Genomic DNA, 19,085 nt, shown 5'->3' with positions numbered 1-19,085 from the left:
AGGCTTTGAGGTGCCCCCCTTCTAGCTGGGGTCCCTCTGTGGGGTGACAGCGGGGACAAGCGACGGCCGGCGTACCGGTCCTGGGGCCCCGTCCTTCTGCTGCCCCCAGCAGCACCCCCTCTCTGGCAGCGCCCCCAACCCACAGATGCCCCTGGGGGTGGCTGTCCCCCACCTCCCACATTGCCCAGTTCCGAGGGGGTGACCCAGTTCCCGCCAGGGCCTTGGGGCTGGGTAGGGTTCAGGGCTTGTCTTCAAGGAACCAGGCTTTCACAGCCCGGAGAGGGAGGCTTTTCATGAAAATTCTCTTAGAGGAAAACGAAAGGAGACCCCTGACCCCCAGCCACCGTGCAGACCTGCCCCCCATCTCTTCCCCCCACTTTCTCCTCCTCTTCCCCAGCCCTTCTACTCTCCCGCATTACCAAAACAAAATTGGGTTCGCTCTCGTTTGGGGGCTGGGGAAGGCCCGGACGGCGCTCGTGGAGCGCCGGGGCGAGCAGGGGGTGGCCGCCGGGGGTGCTCCCGGGCCCCCAAACCGAGCCGGGGACGAGCCTGCCCGCGGCGGCAGCCCGGCCGCGGCTTCGCCTAGGCTCGCAGCGCGGGAGCGCGTGGGGCGCGGCGGCGGCGGCGGGGAGCCCGCGGGCCTCCTCGCAGGCGGCTGAGCGGGGAGCCCGGAGCCCCGGGAGCGCCGGGGGAGCAGCGCCCCATCGCTCGCCCGCGGCTCTCGGGTTTCTCCCTTCCACCCCGACGCCCGCCCGGCCGGGCTCCTGCACGGAAGCGCTCGCAGGGGCGAGGAGGCAAAAGCGGGAGAAGCGTGTGCCAGCCGGGGCGGAGGGCGCCCCTGGGAGTCCCGCCGCCGCCGCCGCCGCGCAACCCGCGCTCGCGTCCCCCGGGGAGGGCGCCACTGCTCCGCGCGAGTCCCGGGGGCGGCGGATCCCCAGCGGCGGGTGCTTCCCCGGGCCCCGGAGCTCAACCTCTCAAACGCAGCCCTCCATTCCCAGGGTCCCAACCCACCCAGCACCTTCCCCGCTCCTCCGGATCGCAGACATTATATTTTCTGGTCTCTTCCAAATTTAAGCCTTGCTCAGGTCCCCCCAGTACATTAAACATTTCTCCAGGTCACAAGGGGTTTGGTTTTGTTTTGTTTTGGGGTTTTTTGGACATTAATTTCTGGGGATCTGAAAACGCATAACCCCCACTGGCTTTCCCAGGTTTACACTACTGGCCTGGGTCCCCAAACTCACTGGGTGCTTTCTCCCAGGCTCTTCACAATTTTATATACCCCCAGCCCCACCCCCAGGTTCTGCAGAGTTACGCAGTGGCAAACCCTATTCAGGAAGATTTAAACATTAACCCTGGGTCCTGTGGTCAGGCTGACCAATTCGCCTGGCTCCCCAGAATGTGCACAGTGTTTTTCTGGCATTTAGGCATCATTCCCAAACAAGTGGAGCTCTCTTCCTGTGTCCCCGTAATTTTGGACGACAGGGGCTCCCAAGCTTACCACCCCTGTTCTGGGCCCCCCACACTGAAGCCCTGTTCCCCTGGTTCACCAGAGTTCGGGGTATTATCTGCTGAGTTCCACAAATGTATTGGCCTCACCCTGGGTTCCCCAAATTTTCCACAAAGAATCCTAGGCACCCCCCCCCCCACCTCCGCAACACACTAAGCCATTTCCCCGGGACCCTCAGAGTCTGAACGCTGCTTCCCATACCTCCACCAAAATTTAGGCATTACACCCAAAGCACGCCGATCTCCTTTCTGAATCATAAACAGTCTGCGCTCTGATCTCCTGAGTTCCACAAAATTGAGAGGATGATTTCTGGCCCCCAAAACGCATTGATTTCTGGTCCCCCCCAGTTTTTTTTTGTTTTTTGTTTTTTGGTGGGCCATGAAGATATGGGGCATTCATTTTCGGGGATCTCCAAGCTTCCTTGCCACTAATCAGGTTCCTTAAAATTTAGACACTGTTACCCAGGCCCCGAAAGCACACGGAGCAATTATCCAAGGTGTGCTCAATTGTGATCGTGGAACAGGCAGATTCCCCCAAATCACAAATCTCCCAGGTCCCCCTGGGTCAAACCACGCACAAAACAAACTCTTTCACAGAGCCTATATCTTGTTATACCAAGCTCTTTTGAGTGTCCCAGTAACCAAATATTCTGAATATTTTCTCCGCCTCATAACATTCTGAATATTAAAAAATTCCCTGGGCCCCACGAGCTTACTGACAAGAATCCAGGTTTTCTAAAACTCAGAACTGATCCCAAATCCCAGGCCAACCAACACTGGACCCTTTCCTCTATTTGGACACGCTGGGCTCTCAACATTAGGCATTGCCCTCCAGGCCCCCCAAACACATTCAATGTTACACTTCTGTCACAGAAAGGCACTGATTTCTTGGGCTCCAAAGCATCCCAGGCACCCACTGAGTCACCCCAAATTTAGTCGACATTTTCTGGGTCTCCCAGACACTGCAAACCCCCTGTAGATAACCAACTTCAGGCACTGATTCTTCAGGCCCCACCACTTAGGAACTCTTAATCCTTTCCCCCTAAAACTTAGATACTGACCCTCAATTCTCCTGAGGACTTTGAAGAACTTCTTTGGATTCCCAGATTCAAAAATGATTTTTCTGGGGCCTCCAGATTGAGATACTGTCTGCCAGCCCTCCAAAATAAACTGAGATTTTTTCCCCCCTCCACAAAAGAATTGAACTTTTTTTGAAATTGATTTACGGGTCCCCTGACTTTATGATCCTTGCCCCGAGTCCCCCTAAATTTAGGCAATTTTCCACAGGCCTCCCAAAGTGAAATTGCCCAGATACCGAAAAATATCCCCCGGGTCCTGGAAATCCCAGGTATTATAGGCCGCGTCCTACAAGCTTCCTTGCTACTAACCAGGTTCCCTGAAATTTAGGTACCAATCTCTACTGAACAATTTTCATGGATCCCCCAAACTTGGGCCACGTCTTACTAGGGTTCCCCAAATGCAGGCAGTGCCCAGGAAAAAATATTTTTTTCCTGTTCACCAAAAATAAACTAATTGAAACCAATGTAAAAATTAACATATAAAAGGACATTGATTTTCTGCATTCTTCAAATGTCCTGATCACACCCCAGGTTGCCCCGAATTTAGATCGTGTTTCTTGATTCTCTAAAGGACATTGAGAATTTTCTCAAAAGCCACAGCAATTATGCAAGTTACTTTCCTTGGGTGCTGCAAGCGTCCAGGCCACTAACTTGAATTTCTAAGTTGTGGAAATTAATCTCCACTCTTCTCCACCGCACGGACGATTTGCCTAGATCCCCAAAATGTGTCCATTGTTTTTCTTCCCCCAGTTTTAGACAGTACGCCTCTGGGGTTCTCCCAAGTTTCACGCTGAGCATTTTCCTCGGGTCATCCCCAAACCTACTTCCCCACAAAGTGGGACCCCCACAAGCGTGCTGACCCAGATGCTGGGGTCCCCACATTTTAGACGCGGCTCCCTTGTCCCCCAGTTGCAGGGAGAAATCTCCCCGGTCCTCAGATTCGGACTCTTTTTCTGGAGTCTCGAATTTAGTCATGAATCGAAGTTCCCCACACCGACGCAACCTCCCTTGGGTCCCCACTTCAGGACACTCGTTCTCTCGCCCGCAAATCAGGCGGCTCTGACTTGCGTTCCCGGCCTTTGGGCATTGTTCCCGGCCCCGCCGCAGTCTCTGCAGCTTCCCCAATCCCGCGTACCACGGGCACTGGTTCTGGGCCTCTCTGCGTCTCCTACGAAGTCCCCGGAGCTCCTCGGAGTTGGAAAATCTCTCTTGTGTTCCCCAAACACACTTGGCCCGGCAGCGTGTCCTCCAGGACGTAGGCAGTGCTTCTCCCGCGTCCAGGAAAACGACTGGGCATTGCCCCCAGTTTCCCCCAAATTTGGGCATTGTCCCCGGGTCTTCCAACGGACTGGGCGTTGCCCCCGGACACTGGGGACTGCCCCCGGGGTCTCGCTCACCTTCAGCGCGTCCACCGCCCGTTGCAGAGCGCTCGCTCTCTGCCTCGGCTCCTAGCGCGCCCGCGGACGCAGCCTCCGGCCTCCAGCCTCGCGGTGAGCTCCCCGCCGCCCCGCGTCCCGGCCCGGCTCCCAAACCCACCCGCCGCCGTCCCGCCGTCCCGAGCGGCTGCCGGGGACACCGGCGCGGGGCGCGGGAGCCTGCGGCGGGCTAGCCCCTCGGCGGCCGCGCTCGCTGGGCCGGGCGCCCTGAAACCCGCGCCGCTTTCGTTTGCTCTCTGCAAAGATCACGGTCGTGGGGAAAGCGCCTCGGCGGCCCCCCAGCGGGGCAGGCAGGGCGCAGGGTAGGAGGGACGCGGAGGAGAGGCGCACCCGGCTCGGGCGGCGCGGCGCCTCCAGCCGCCGGGCGGAGGACTCCGGGAGGCGCGCGCCGAGCGCGGGCGACGTGATTGATGGCGGAGCGAGGGGGCGAGCCGGGCGCGGGCTTCCGCCGCCGGCGGCCCCTTCCCCTCGGAGGGGCGCTGGCGGCCAAGGCTCCTGGGGGCGGGCGGGGCGCGGGGGCTTGTGCGTGGTTTTTGACTTGGTAAAAATCACAACGACTTCTTACATCGTCCAAACTCTCCAGGAGATGGTTTCCCCAGACCCCCAAATTATCGTGGTGGCCCCTGGGGCTGAACCCGAGTCTACGCAAGTCCAACGCACTGAGGACGGGGGAACTATTATCCGGATATTTTGGGTGGGCCCCAAAGGCGAGCTGCTTAGATGCACCCCGGTGAGCCCGGTCTTGCAGGTAGGATTTGAGCGATGTTTCCCGCCCTGCTCGTTTCTCTCCCGGCAGGCGCAGCCCGGGCCGGCCCCATGCCTGGCCCAGATTCGGTCCTGGCCCGGCCGGCCCTCCCCACGTACCGCACCTGGCAGCCGCCGAGGCTACTCCCCGGTTCCCGCGCGGCACCGGGGGGCGCTCGGGCTCCGGCTGCGGCTCGAGGTGCTGCGCCTGCTCGGGCAGGTGGCGGCTGCGCGCCCCGCCCGCGCCCAGGGACTCCCCACTTCCCCTGCACATCCCAGCGGCACTCGGGGACCCCCGACCCAGTGTCGAGCCACCTGCGCCCGCCTTCCGACAGGGCACCCTCGCCGCGTAGCCCCCTGGCCGGTCGCGGGGACCCGGCCGTCGCTAGGGCATGTGACGCTGCCCACCCTGGTCGCCCCGCGTCCCCCGTGCACTAATGCGGGGACCTTGGCACCCCGGAACCTAAGACGGGGCCCCCAAACACTTTAGAATGGCTATTCGGGATTTCTTTCGAACTCTGCCGATCCCTGCCCCCAATCCAATCTCGCCCCCGCGCACCCCACAGCCCCCCCCCCGACCGCCGCCCCCCGGGACCCCAAGCCCGCCCCCCGCCCTTGGCTCGAGTTGCGAGGGCGGTCCGGGGGCGGGGCGAGGGCCCCGCGGGCGCCCATTGGCGCGGGCGCACGGCCAGCGGGGCCCGAGCGGGCGCCGAGCCGCGGGGTGGCGCGGCTATAAGAGCCGGGCGTTGGCGCCCAGAGTTCGCCTGCTCTCCGGCGGAGCTGCGTGAGGCCAGGCCGGCCCCCGGCCCCCCCTTCCGGCCGCCCCCGCCTCCTGGCCCACGCCCGCCCGCGCTCGGCCCGCCAGCGCCTCCACCCGGCTGGCGGCCCCGCGTCGACGCCGTCCGCCGCCACGCTGCTGACTCCCATCTCGGGCGCCGTCGGCGGGGTCGCGCTCCGCCGGCCTGCGGATCCCCCGTCGCCTCCTCCTCATCTACCTCAACGCCCGTCCCGCTTCGCCCGAGGAGGCGGTCCCCCCCGCAGGCAGTCCGGCTCGCAGGCCGCCGGCGTTGTCATCCCCCGCGCTCCCTCCCGGCCCTCCCCGGCGCGCAGCCCGGCCGCTCCCCCTCCTCGCTGCGTCCCGAGCGGCCCCGGCGCCGCCACCGCCGCCCCCCCGAGGCCCGGGCTCGCGACGGCCGAGGGCTCCGTCGGCCCAAACCGAGCTGGGCGCCCGCGGCCCGGGTGACGCCTTCGCTCCGCCCCCCTCAGCACCTTCCCCGGCCCCCGACGTTGCGCCCTTTCCTCGCTTCTCTGCGCTCCCCGTCCCCTCTCCGGCCTCTGGTCCCGGCCCCCTCTCTTCTTCCGCAGCCTTCCCTTTGCTCCCTCCCGCCCCCCCCAGCTCCTTGCCTCCAACTCCCTCCCCTTCCACGCCCGCCCTCTCGCCTTCGCCGTCCCAAAGTGGATTAATTATACGCTTTCTGTTTCTCTCTCCGCTGTTCTCTCCCGCTGTGCGCCTGCCCGTCTCTCGCTGTCCTCTCTCTCTCTCGCCCTCTCTTCGGCCCCCCCCCTTTTCACGTTCACTCTGTCTCTCTCACTATCTCTGCCCCTCTCTATCCTTGATACAACAGCTGACCTCATTTCCCGATACCCTTTCCCCCCCTAAAAGTACAACATCTGGCCCGCCCCAGCCCGCAGACAGCCCGTCCTCCCCAAACAATCAGACGAGTTTCCCACCCCCCCAAAAAAGCCATCCCCCCGTTCTGCCCCGTCGCACATTCGGCCCCCGCGACTCGGCCAGAGCGGCGCTGGCAGAGGAGTGCCCGGCAGGAGGGCCAACGCCCGCTGTTCGGTTTGCAATACGCAGCAGGGAGGTGGGCGGCCCCTGCGCCGGCTTCCAGGTAAGCTGCGTGCGGGCCGGGCCGGGCCGGGCCGGGCCGGGCGGGGCGGCTGGGCCCGGGGCAGACGGGGTGGGGGGCTGTCGGTCACGTTCCGCGTCGCAAACCCCGCGCTCTGCCCTGTGCCGCGGAGGAGGGGGCGAGGGGTTGGGGGGGCGGGGGGGGGGGACTTGGGAAGTGCCAAGGGAGGTGTGAGCTGTCTGCAAGGCGACTTCCTGGTCGTTTTGCGGGTGCCGGGGGTGTTGCTGAAAGTTTGTGATTTGTGCCGCGGGGGCGGGGGCGGGGGGCAGTGCAACGAGGACGGGCGCAAATCTCAGAAACCCACCCTGGTATGTTGACTCAGTGCCAGCAAGACCGAGAGAGGAAAACTGGGTGGGCGGGGCCAGGATGGAGCGAGGGGGGCTGAGTTGGCAAAAGAGTATTGCCAGACACCGCATTCGCAGCGCACCCCTCTATAGCCTCCCTTTCTCTGTCCCCAACATTGCCAGCCAGGAATCTGGAGAGAGGGTCTGGTGCAGGGCTCAAAAGGGCAGGAGTGGACAACCCAGAGAGGGTAACTGCCCCTGCCCCAGTGGGCAGATGGAAGTTTCCATACAAGGAGGTGGAAAGCAGCCCCCCTCCCTGCACCCCCCCCCCCATTTCCCGGTGCCAAGATGGGCTGGGGGTGCAGGATGAGCCCCCCCAGCCCCCATTCTTTGCTAAGAGATGGTGGGGAAGGCGGCTGGGGGTGCCACAGAGAAGGGAATGGCTGGAAGGAGGGAGGGGGCGGGAGCAAAGGGGGCGGGGGGAGTGGTCAGCAGGGAGAGGGGTGGGGGTAGGGTGGAGCCGGGGCTGGGAGGAGCCGTCTCAGACATAAAAGCTGAGGCACTGACCAGCCTGCAAACTGGACATTAGCTTCTCCTCCGAGGCAGCCTTCCAGCCTCCTCCTCCTCCTCCTCATCCTCCTCCTCCTCATCCTCCTCCTCCTCCAGCCCCAGCGAGCCTCCTGTCCAGCTGCAGGTAACCAGGGCTGTTGAGCGAGGACCTCGCTGCCCTCCCGCTCCGGCCTGCCGGCTGCTGAGCGCCTCCGGCCTCAGCCCCTTGGCCCCTGCCCGCTGCCTCTCACTCAGGCCCTTCGTCCCTCCTCTCTGCCTCTGCCCTCTCACCCTTGCCCTCCCTCCTCTGCCCGCTTGCTCACCTGGCCCGCACAGCTGCATGCCTCTCGTCTGGTCTTCTGCTGTCTGCTGGTGCCCTGCACTGGCCCCCACACTAAGTGGCTGGGCTTGCAGAAGGATGGAGCTGCCGCTCGGACGGCACCGACTCCCTAGCTGGCCAAATTTGTTCTTAGAGTTCGGAGGTGGGGGGGGCGGCCCTGGGGTGGCGGGAGACAGGCTGGGGTCTGGTGCAGGGAGGAGGAGGTGGGCTGAGCGAGGCGGCGCTTTCGACCTTCCGTGGAGCTGGCCCTGCTCGTCAGGAGCTTGAGCGAGACTGCTTCCTCCTCAGTCCCTCATTTCCTACACGATTTATTGCATCAAAATTCCCCTGGGCCCAGCATGCAGCAGCCTTGCTCCAGGCTGGCGAGGGGCGCGCTGCTCGGCACCTCTGTGCTCACTGGGTGCACAGCCTAAGAGGGACACATGTGGGCAGCTCCACCCAGGCCCTTACTAGGGTAGCCTGCGGGTGCCACGGGGCTCAGGAGCACCCGGCCGTGACTGTCCCCCCAGAGGGGGCTCGTACCTGGGCCTGCAGAGGGCAGGCTGGGGCTGCCTGCCTGGGGGGCTTCCCCCTTTTGGAGGGGCGGGGGTGGCTTGCTGTGTCTAAAGAGGAGTCAAGGTCCCTTTCAAGCCCCCCGACTCCTCAGGGGACCTGGTTAACCCTTGCCCAGGTCTGCAGCCACACAGCCTTGCGAAGGGGTGTGTCTTGGGACGTGCCTCTCCTTCTAGATGGTACCCTGAGGGAGCTAGGGTCTGGCCTCCAGGTGGCCTGGCCTGTTCTCTCCAGCTCCTGGGATAGGGTTTGGTACCCCAAATGGGGAGAGGGTCTGGTGGTCCTCGAGGGACTTTGAGGTCCCTGGCCCTGGGTAGTGTGATGCGAGGCCTGGAAAGGAGGCTTTTGGCTTTTATGTGTGTTTGGGGTGCCCGGGGCAGACTGGAGTCGAGGGACTAAGTGATGTAGGAGAAGGAGGCTCCTGGGAGCGTGGCTGGCACTGCCGTGCTGACCGTCGGACCCTTGACCCAGGCTTTGCTCAGCCGCAGACTGAGAGGGCGGGAAAGGCAGTGCGGGAAGGGGAAGGGTGGTGCTGGCCCAGCAGAAGCCCCCTGTTGCTTTGGGAGGGAGGCTGGTCCTCCTGGCACCCTTGCTTAGCTGGTCCTCTGGGATGCACATGTTCTGTGCTGGGGTGGGGCCGTCTGCCATCTTGGCTGGCGCTGGGAGGCCCGAGGAGTGGCCACTGCCCTGTGCCGGCCCCGCCCCCATGACATCATAGGATGGAGGCCAGGTCCAGTGTCCAGCACTGGCCCCTGCAGCACTGGGTGTGGCTGGGCCCCTGCAGTAGTAACGATGGGGGCAGCGATCCCCACGTGAAATTGCACTTGGTGCCCCTCAAAGATGTGCTCCACACACAGCCCTTGGCGCGGGGCAGTTCTGCATCCCGCCTGCCTCAGCAGTGAACGCGCCTGCTCTTCTGTAGTTAAAACAATTAAGATTAAGGAGAAAGCCATGCTTTAAAACTGTAACTGGACTTTAAATTAGGAGATGGCTGGGCTTAGTGTCCCCAAAGGGAGCAGGCCCTCATCCCCTGGCGGGGCCAGCACTTCGGGACACCCTGGCTGGCGGGCAGTGGCAGAGGCCTGGACCTGGCCGTGGCAGGGCGGCGGGCTCACGCCTCTCGTCTCCACCCGCAGACACCAATGGGGATCCGAGTGGGAAAGTCGATGCTGGTGCTGCTCGCCTTCTTGGCCTTCGCCTCGTGCTGCTATGCTGCTTACCGCCCCAGTGAGACTCTGTGCGGCGGGGAGCTGGTGGACACCCTCCAGTTTGTCTGCGGGGACCGCGGCTTCTACTTCAGTAAGTAGCTCAGCGGGGCAAGGGCGGAGGGGTGTACACAGCTGGTGCTCGATAGATGCTGGCGTCCTCCTTACCGCGTGCCAGACACCTGTGCAGGTCCTTCAGGATACCTGGCCGGGGGGTCGGGCCCAGGGAGGCCCCTCGGAGGTGAATGAGCCCGGGGCCCTTGCTCTGAGGCTTTGAGAGCGCGGTCACGCCCTTGCAGTCCACATTTATTAGGCACTTACAGTGTGCCTGGGCGGTGCCCGCACTCCCTGATTTCTTGCAACATGACTCAAGGTGGGAGGGAGAGTGGACGGTGGTATCTACAGGGGGACCAGACCTTAAGTGGCAGGTGCGGGTGGGGTGCAGAGTGGGCTGGAGGCCGGGCTTCCCCGCAGGGAGGCAGCCCTTTCCCTCCTGCTTCTCCCTGACCTGCCCACGGGCAGGGCTGCGGGCACTGGTTTCCCCGCACGTTTTGCCCACATCTTGGCAACGGGCAGATACCCATGGATGGTTAGATTTCAAATGGAATCAAATGGGTTGAAAACCAGTAAGAATAAAAGCACATGTTGCTGGTGGCGTGAGTGTGCATGCCCCACGTGCTGGGGGACGCTGGGCTCCATCCACAGGAGGGGACCGCCGGGGCCCCCAGGGCTGGGTGGGATCCGCACCCGAGGGGCAGGGCACAATGCAGGGTGCCCGCCTGTTGGCCCGAGTGCTCTGGCTGTTCCTCGCCCTCCTCTCTGATTCCCGACCTGTGGGAGCTGGCTGGGCACATGGAGACCTCCGCTTTCCCTTGCCCCTGTGCCCGGTGTGGCAGGGCGGGTCCCCCGTTGGAGGTGACCTCTCCTTCGGGGTGTGGGCTCTTGCCCTCGCTTCCCAGCAATCTGGGCCTCAGTTTCTTTAACTGGAGGACGGGTCAGGGGAGTTCCGGAGAGTGTCCATCTGGATGACAGGAGAAACTGGGGGGCAGTTTCTTGACCCTCAAGCGGGGAGGGAGTGTGTGCTCCCCCTGGGCTCAGCCAGACACCGCTCAGGGCTGGGTGTGGGTGGGGACATGGCCGGGGCAAGCAGGCAATGGCCGTAAGGCTCGTCGTAACCAGCCTGTCACCCACCACAAGGCATCTTCTTCTGCAGCCTTTACTTACCCACCCTCTGAAATGGGCCGTAAATGCCCATCTTGGCATGTCAAAGCTTCTCTTTAAAAAGCATTCCTGCTTCTTGACGCTTCTGAGGCCCCTGCCTGCCCTGGCTTCTCCTGTGGCCTCTCTCTCCTGCCACGTTTGGGGGCAGGAGATGGCACTGTACGGTCTGGTGCTGGCTGGCCCTTGCCCGGGGAGTGGCCCCCTGGCACCAGGTTTCCCTGGAAGGAGGGCTGGGCTGAGCCCCCAGCCCTTTCGACCCTGCACCTGGACCCCTTACTAGGGGCTCCCCTCCCTCCCCCCAGCGATGGCGGATTCCTTGCAGCTGAGTGTGGAGCCTGTGCGCGGAGGGGAGGGGGAGGACGGGAAGAAAGGAGGGCGTGGTTTTTGCAGGTCCTCACTCCTCTCCTCCCGTCTTCTCCTTCTTCCTCCCATTCCTACCTGTCGCGGCGGCGTCTCTAGGGCCGCAGGCACCCAGGCTCCTGGTTGGTTCGGGGACGGCACTTGGGTCCCAGTCGGCCTTTGGGTCAGGACCCTGGGATCCCAGGATGTGGGGCTGGGCCCCGTGCATTTTCCAAACAGCCCCTGGTGGTGGACCAGGAGGCCGTGCCCACTTTACATACGACGAGGGAGGCACCGAGAGGCCAGGGGGCTGGTCCTGGAGCGCGCTCACCCGCTGTCCCTTCTCTCCTTTCTGGGGCCCCTGCGCGCCCCCCTCTCGCTTTCTTCCTCCCCTCCAGGCCGAGGCTGGCCGTCCCTGCAAGGTGACCGGCATCCTGTCCCAAGGGCAGGGGTTGGGGGGCTGGCTGGAGGAACCCTGGGGAGCCCCCTGGGGCACTGGTGCTGACGTGCTCTTTCCTTCCTCCTGTGGGACTTCCAGGCAGGCCGGCAAGCCGCGTGAACCGCCGCAGCCGTGGCATCGTGGAAGAGTGCTGCTTCCGCAGCTGCGACCTGGCCCTGCTGGAGACCTACTGCGCCACCCCCGCCAAGTCCGAGAGGGACGTGTCGACCCCTCCGACCGTGCTTCCGGTAAGGCGGCCCCCCCAACTCGGGCCCGTGGACGGCCCCCCAGCTCTGGGCCCGTGGGCGGCCCCCCAGCTCTGGGCCCGTGGATGGCCCCCAGCTCTGGGCCCGTGGACGGCCCCCAGCTCTGGGCCCGTGGACGGCCCCCAGCTCTGGGCCCGTGGGCGGCCCCCCAGCTCTGGGCCCATGGACGGCCCGGCCCCTGTGAGGGAAACCGGGGTCTCCGGGACCCTCCGGTCTCTGTGGAGCCCGTCGAGGCTGTTACCTCTAAGCCAGGGGACCAGGGCGTGGCAGCTCCTTAGCTGGAAGCGCGGCTAGGGAGTCCTTTACATGTTTGCCACGTGCCCCCACCGTGGTGGCGTTGGCCAGAAGCTGGGGGAGTTACTGACCTGTCACACGTCAGGCACGATGGAAGGTTTAGGGACGGCCCCCAGCAGGTTGTCCAGATGTCCCCCCGGGGTCTGGGTGGCTTGGGGCCAGGGGCTGGGGGCCAGGCACCCCTTGACCGGCCCTTCCCCTCTCAGGACAACTTCCCCAGATACCCCGTGGGCAAATTCTTCCAATATGACACCTGGAAGCAGTCCGCCCAACGCCTGCGCAGGGGCCTGCCTGCCCTCCTGCGAGCCCGCCGGGGTCGCACGCTCGCCAAGGAGCTGGAGGTGTTCAGAGAGGCCAAGCGTCACCGTCCCCTGATCGCCCTGCCCACCCAGGACCCCGCCGCCCACGGGGGCGCCTCTCTTGAGGCGTCCGGCCATCGGAAGTGAGCCAAATTGTCGTGATTCTGCAAAGTGGTACCATCCACTCGTGACCTCCTCTTGACCAGGACCTTTCCATCAGGTCCCACCTCGGAAACCCCTGTACCGTCCTGTCTGCGGGCTCCCCCGACCTGGCCCCCGTGCCCCAACCTCCCCACGTCAGGCTGGTCTCTCCTCGGCCCCCTCCATCGGGCTGAGGGAATCACAACAAAATCTTTAAAAATGTACAAAACCAATTGGCTTTAGCTCTCTCTTCCAAATTGTCACCCCCAAATTACCCCCAAGTTACACAACCAAAATTGCAATCACAAACGTGTCGGCCCCCTTGAAATGAATTGGCTTCTTAGCAACACCGGAAAAGCTAACTAGCTTTCCAGAAAACCCTAAAAAAAAAAAATCAATTAGCTGAAAAAAAATACTAAAAATAAATTGGCTTCAAAACAATTGGCAAAATAAAAGAATTTGGCCCCCACCCTTCCTTCTCGTTCCTTTCGGACCTGGACTTCAATTGGCTGTGAGCTGACCATCCAAGAGAAAGGAAGGCACCAAATTTGCAGGTAGGCTTGTCACTGCTCGCCAGCCATCTCCCTCCTTCACCAAACCCTCGCTGGGCTCTGGCAGTGTGACACCAAAGACCCAAACCTGTTCCTCCCCCTCGTTTCCATCACTGAGACCGCTATGGAGCTGTGGGGGGGCCCAGCAAGACCCGAGGAGCAGTGCACGGAACAGAAAACCCGAATTCGCGCAGATAAAACTTAATTGGCATCAACGCCCACATACTCCAAAATCTTACGTCTGAATCCTCACCTTTGAAAGCACACGCACCCACACGCAACCCTGCATGGGCACACACACACACGCACACACACTCCCTCGCACACACGCACCCTCACACACACGCATCCGCACAAGCTCACACGCATCCACACAAGCTCACACACATCCACAACCCTCACGCGCATCCATACACACACACGCACACAGACCCAGATACGTGGGATACCCAAACCCAGCATTGTGCAGATGAGACCGCATTCCATCCCAAATTCTTCTCTAAGCTGCCCTGCAGTGAGGTTTTCACGTCCTGTGCTCCCCTCCGGTCCCCTGGGATGCACCCTGGGGTGGGAGGGTGTGTGTCCCAGGCTCAGGCGCGGGTGGTTCCACCTTTCCGAGATGAGGACGATCCCCCCTCCTTCTCGGCACCCGTCCTGACCCCACGGCACCTGCAGCGAGAGTCCCGATGCCCCCTGACCCCACTGGCATCCACGCACCTACTATCGTGCCGAGCGAGGAACGGGTTTGGCCGGACTGGAGATGGCTGTGGCCGAGCAAGACATGCCCTGCCACGTCGCCTGACCCCCTAGGTGTGCTCCTGCGAGATCTGGGGACCCCCCCCAGCACACCTAGGGGTCATCTTTGCCAGCCTCCTGGGGGAGCCTGTCAGAAACGAGGGCCCCCTGGAGGCTGGCAAGGGTGATGGGGAGTGTGGGAAGTCTGGAGGTTGGTGGGGTGGGTGGGGGGGCAGTGGGGGCTGGGGGGGGGGATGCTCTGGGGTAGGAAGTGGTCCAGCAAGGGTTTGGACAAAACGGTCAGGAGGAAGGATTGACGAGGAGACGTGCAGAATTACAGATCGAATCAGGAACCCAAATTGACGCCAATTGATCTATTTCCCCCCTTTAATTGGCTTCTCCTGGGGCTTTTTTTCCTTTTTTTTTTTTTTTTTTTTTGATCCCTCCTTAGCTTTTTATGCGCTCATGTACCAAATTAAACTTAGTCCCCTCCCCGTGTAACAGGGGGGCAGTGACCAAGGACAAGGAACGCATGAAGCCAACCACCCGTCACCTGCGCGGCACCCGCCGCCGTCCTGCCCTCCGCCATTTATCACCCTTGGTTTGATTTTTGCCTGTCCCTGTCGCTTGGGTTGAGTGGAGAGTGGAGCCTCCGCGGGGGTGCTGGCCACTGTGCCCCCCGAGAAGTCAGAGGGGAATGGAGACGGCCGCTGCCTGGCCTGGCCCCCGGGGACGGTGGCTGGTCTCCGGGGGTCCTGAGGGGCGGAGGAGGGGTCAGGGAGGCGACTCTTCAGGTGTCAGGAAGGTGCTCGGAGGCCACCAAGGTGGGGCCCCCGGCTGGCCCAGCCGGCCGGGGGGGAAGGGGCTACAGATGCGTGAGCCAGGGGCTCCATCGGGCGGGAGCAGGTGGCCGCCTTCCGCGCACCTGGGGAGCCCTCCCCGCACCCCTCGGTGACAGCTTGCCCGCCTCCTCAGTGCCCCGTCTTGGCCCCAGGAAGCTCGGAGCTCCGCGGGGCTTCCTGGTGACCAGGTGGGGTGATGCCAGGCAGTAGGAGAGGTCTGGAGGGCACGAGCCCCGCAGAGCAGGAGAGCTGCGAGTGTGTCCGACAGCTGGGGTCGCTTGGGCCCCGAGGCCCTTGGGTCTGGCGGTACCGACCCAGCCACCATCTCAGCGCCTAGGGCTGCGGCAGGGACCCGGGCGGCTGGGAGGTTTACCTCACCCCCACCTCTGCCCCCAGTGCGGCCCCCCTGCACGGCAGCCCGACTAGCAATCTAGAGGCCCGAAGCTTCTGGGCCCCAGTGACGGGGCTGGCACGACCCAGGGGGCGGTCCGTGCCAGCCCACCCAAGGCACAGAGGGTCCCCCGGCAAGCGCCCAGGGAGTGGGCCATTTGGACCATTGGACAGAAGCCCAAAGAGCCAAATTGTCTTAATCAGAGAAGCCAGACAGATTGGCCTGAGATCCAAATTGTCTTCGAGGCACCCCAAATTACCTGCCCACTCAGCCAGATGCCACCCACCCAGGGTTCCGTTTGCCTCGATCGGGTGGGGGCTCCGGGGGCGTCTGCCGAGGCTCCTCTGTGTCCCCCAGTGAGCAGCTCTCTGTGGGTCAGCGCCATCCCGACCCGGGCCCCTTCTGACCTCCACGCCCTGGTTGTGGCCCTCCATCGTGTCTCTTCCCCGAGTCCCCCCAGCTGTCTTCAGCGGGACCCCCTCTTGGGTCTCTACGCCGCCATCTGAGGACCCCCACGCGCAGAACACCGAGTGTCACCTGCCGCCTGGTCTATCCCGCGGCCGCGTTCGCCTCCACTTGCCCCTAACATGCTATTTCTGGCAGAATCCACAGCTTGGGTTTTGTCTTTAACTTTTAACGCTCGCAATCCCAATAAAGCATTTAAATTTATTTTCTTCTGAGTCCTCTGCTTTTTCACTTGGGTACCTGGTGGAGGGAGGGAGGGGAGGTCTGAGCCCTGGGGAGGGGGCAGGGTAGGTGGGAAGGGGGGGCAGGAAGACCCTGGAGGTGGGGACACCTCCTCTGGGCCCCTGTGGGATTCAATATAGAGGTTCAACAGCAGACTAGATAAAGCAGAAGAAAAAAATCTGTGAACTCAAAGACAGGGCAGCAGAATTCATTCGATCAGAGAAGCAAGAGGAAAACAAAATAGAGAAAAAGTGAAGGCAGTGTAAAGGGCTCATGGAATAGTGATGGGGTGCAGGGAGAACAGCCCGAAGGCCCGCAGCTCTCACCACTGGTGCCACCGCTCTCGTGGAGCTTGGGAGGCTCTGGGACCATCTCAGGGACCAAATCCTCAAAGACAGGGCTCCAGGCTATGGGGGGGGGGGTCCCGGGGGGCTTTTCCAAGAGCCCACGGATGAAATGCCTTTGCTGTTTGTCAACCCCAGGGAATTTTCCCAGCCTCGGGGGACAGGGGGAAGGGCGTGGGCCAGGTTCTGAAAGGTTCCAGAAACTGTAGCTACAGATGGGGACTCGGGGCTACCCACACCTGGGGACTCATGTCACCTGTGTGCCCACCTGCACACGCAGACGGGCTCCCCGTGTCCCCAAGAGGACTCTGGAAACCCCCTCCCCTGCTCAGCCCTGTTCCGCCGCCCAGACCACCCTGACCACTGACCTTTAGGACCCTCGTGCTCCTCAGAAGGCAGTGAGGCTGGCATCCAAGATGCTCGAGGCCTACCCGGGCCCTCCCCTCACCCCACCTATCCCCAAGCCCTCGGTCAGCAGGTGTGCCCAGTGGGGAGAGGGCGGTGGGCTGTGCCCGGGGGCTGGGCAGCCTTCAGTGGGCGCCCAGGGCTCTCAGCCTCTGTCTGGGCTGGGGGAGGCCTTGCACCTGAATCCGCTCACTGCATCTCTGGTACCTATTGCCGGCCTGGTGCTGGGCTGTGGCCTCTGGGGTCTGGATGGCGTCCCCAGGGGCAGCCATGCAGCCCACGCTCCCTGAGGACTCAGCCAGGGGGTGGGGGGGGGGCCTGCCTGGAGGAGGCGGGAACAAGAATGAGGAGGGCTGGGAGAGTGGGAAAGAGCGAGCTGGGTGGGGGGGCACCGTGCCCTCTGGGCAGCCAGGGCCCTTCAGGGGAGGCTGGGGGCCAGGGCGGGGCAGAGGGTCCCCCCACCAGGGAGGTGCTGAGACACTCCCGGGGGGTTGGGGTGTGGACCCAGCTCGGGACCCTCTGCCCAGCCCTGCCCACCCCCAGACCAGGTTGGAGTCTGTCTCCTGCCAACCCCATGTAGGACCCAGCCCCGAAAAGTCCACTGCAGCCCTGCCCCGGGCCCCTCCCGGGACCCTTGGGATGCTGGGCCAGGGTCTCCCTTCCCCCATCTCTGGGCAGCCCCTGCCCTTCCCAGCTGCCCCATCACCCAGGCTGCTCACCCTCACTGCAGCCCATTCCCCCGTGCCTCTGCCCCCACCCTGCTTTCCCCAAGACCGCCACGAGCAGGGCACAGCCAGCCCTCCCGCGGCGCTCCTGAGTTAGCCCCAAGCCTCCCCCACTGCCATCACTGGCCCCACTCCGCTCTGCTTGGCCCAGCCGTGTCCCAGGTGCCCTGGAGCTGCCCAGTCTCTCCACCCGCTCTGCAAGCTCTCAGCTTACCCCGGGGCTCCATTCATCCATTCACTCATCCACTCATTCACACGTGTGGACGGGCACCCACGTGCGGGGCACCCCAGGCTCGGCGTCATGGAGGGAATTATTGGGGTGCTTTTTCCAGCGGCTAGACCTCGTGGAGAAAGTGACTCAGGAGGTGAGGGTGGGGGTGGGGTCTCCTGGGAGGAGGGGTGAAGCAGGACCTGGGGGGTCCGGGGCTGGTGATGGGGCTGCCGCGGGGGGCGCGGGGGAAGTGTGGGAGATGAGGTCAGAGGCTATTGTCATTCATTCAAGGAATATTTATGGGCACCCACAGGGGTGGGCTGAAAGGTGTCCTCCCCAAAAAGACGTGTCCACGTTCTAAACCCCTGCGAATGGGCCCTGATTTGGAAAAAGGGTCTTTGCAGATGTGACGAAGTGAAGGATCTGGAGGTGAGACCATCCTGGATTTAGGGAGGGCCCAGATCCAGGGACAGGGGTTCCTACCATGGCAGAGAGGAGAAAGGACACAGAGGAGGGGCCGTGTGAAGACAGAGCAGAGATCGGGGGGATGCGGCCACAAGCCAGGAGCCCCCAGAAGCTGGATGAGGCAGGAAGGACCCTCCGCTAGAGCCTCTGGAAGGACCCTGGCCCTGGACGCCTTGAGTTGAGTCCAGTGAAACTGATTTCAGACCTCTGGCCTCCAGGACTGAGAAGGAATGAATTTCTATAGTTTTAAGCCACCCAGCTTGTGGTCGCTGAGGAAACGAGTTACACCAAGGCACACCTCCTCTGCCTGGCCCTGTTCCAGAGGCCGAGGGCACTGCAGTGAACCCAGCAGGTGGCCACGCCCGCACCTCCTCTCAGGATGGTCCCTTCCCGTCTCCACTTCTGACCTCCACGCGGAGCCCAGGTGGTCTTTTAAAACATCAGACCAGGGACTTCCCTGGTGGTGCAGTGGTTAAACTGCGAGCTCCCAATGCAGGGGGCCTTGGTTCGATCCCTGGTCAGGGAACTAGATCCCACGTGCATGCCGCAACTAAGAGTTTGCATGCCACAACTAAGGAGCCCACCTGCCACAAATAAGACCCGGTGCAACCAAATTAAATAAAGAAATAAAATTTAAAAAAACATCAGACCAGGTCCCACCTCTGCTCTTGGCTTCCCTGGAGACAAACCGAGTCCTCGCGATGACTTGCAAGGCCACCCTGGCCCACCCACCGCTGGGCTGGTTGAGCACACGTGCATGTTCCTGCCTCAGGGCCTTTGCACGGGCTGCCTCTGCCTGGACCCCTTTCCCTGCCGGCATCCACCTGGGCCCGGCCCTCATCACCCGGTGCTGAACTGCACCCCCCTGGGGGAGGCCTGCCCTGCGCACCCTCTCAGGAGCACTCCGTGTGTTCCGGTCCCCCGACCACTTGCTGAGTGAAGAGGACAGGGGGAGGGCGGGAGGACACCAAGGCTTGACCGTGAGCCGTGGGAGGAGACTGAGTTTGCTAAGCTGGAGGCACTGGACTTGCTTCCCCGCTGCTGACCCCACGTGTGTCTCCACCTGGTGTTTTCACCTGAGCTGCAGCACGGCACCTGCTGGGGCCTGTTCGGCTGCCTCAA

The 19,085-nt window shown here is 62.9% G+C and overlaps 1 protein-coding gene across 4 annotated transcripts; it reads left to right on the top strand.

Moving 5' to 3' along the window:
• Nucleotides 1-4,002: 4,002 nt before the first annotated feature.
• On the top strand, nt 4,003-13,528 carry IGF2 (insulin like growth factor 2). Of its 4 annotated transcripts, none has more exons than XM_007171162.3 (5): nt 4,003-4,075; nt 4,605-4,769; nt 9,540-9,702; nt 11,707-11,855; nt 12,374-13,528. In XM_007171162.3, the coding sequence occupies exons 2-5, from the start codon at nt 4,608-4,610 to the stop codon at nt 12,611-12,613; spliced, it is 714 nt and encodes a 237-aa protein (XP_007171224.1). In that variant the 5' UTR covers nt 4,003-4,075; nt 4,605-4,607; the 3' UTR covers nt 12,614-13,528. The 4 variants fall into 4 exon arrangements, with proteins under 4 accessions (XP_007171224.1, XP_057409807.1, XP_057409805.1 ...); XM_057553824.1 differs by having other exon boundaries at nt 9,540-9,703; nt 11,699-11,855; XM_057553822.1 differs by lacking the exons at nt 4,003-4,075; nt 4,605-4,769 and adding an exon at nt 5,694-6,660 and having other exon boundaries at nt 9,540-9,703; nt 11,699-11,855.
• Nucleotides 13,529-19,085: the final 5,557 nt, after the last annotated feature.

Source organism: Balaenoptera acutorostrata, chromosome 9 (genome assembly GCF_949987535.1).
Source record: "Balaenoptera acutorostrata chromosome 9, mBalAcu1.1, whole genome shotgun sequence".
Classification (NCBI taxonomy): Eukaryota; Metazoa; Chordata; class Mammalia; order Artiodactyla; family Balaenopteridae; genus Balaenoptera; species Balaenoptera acutorostrata.
The sequence above is the reverse complement of the archived record's forward strand: the minus strand, read 5'-3'. Positions and strand labels throughout refer to the sequence as shown.

Coding starts and splice junctions, on each gene's coding strand:
- IGF2 (XM_057553824.1), top strand. CDS start 4,608: ATGGTTTCCCCAGACCCCCAAATTATCGTGGTGGCCCCTGGGGCTGAA. Junction 4,770..9,539: donor CGGTGAGCCCGGTCTTGCAG/GTAGGATTTGAG, acceptor CTCCACCCGCAG/ACACCAATGGGGATCCGAGT. Junction 11,856..12,373: donor CCCCTCCGACCGTGCTTCCG/GTAAGGCGGCCC, acceptor TTCCCCTCTCAG/GACAACTTCCCCAGATACCC.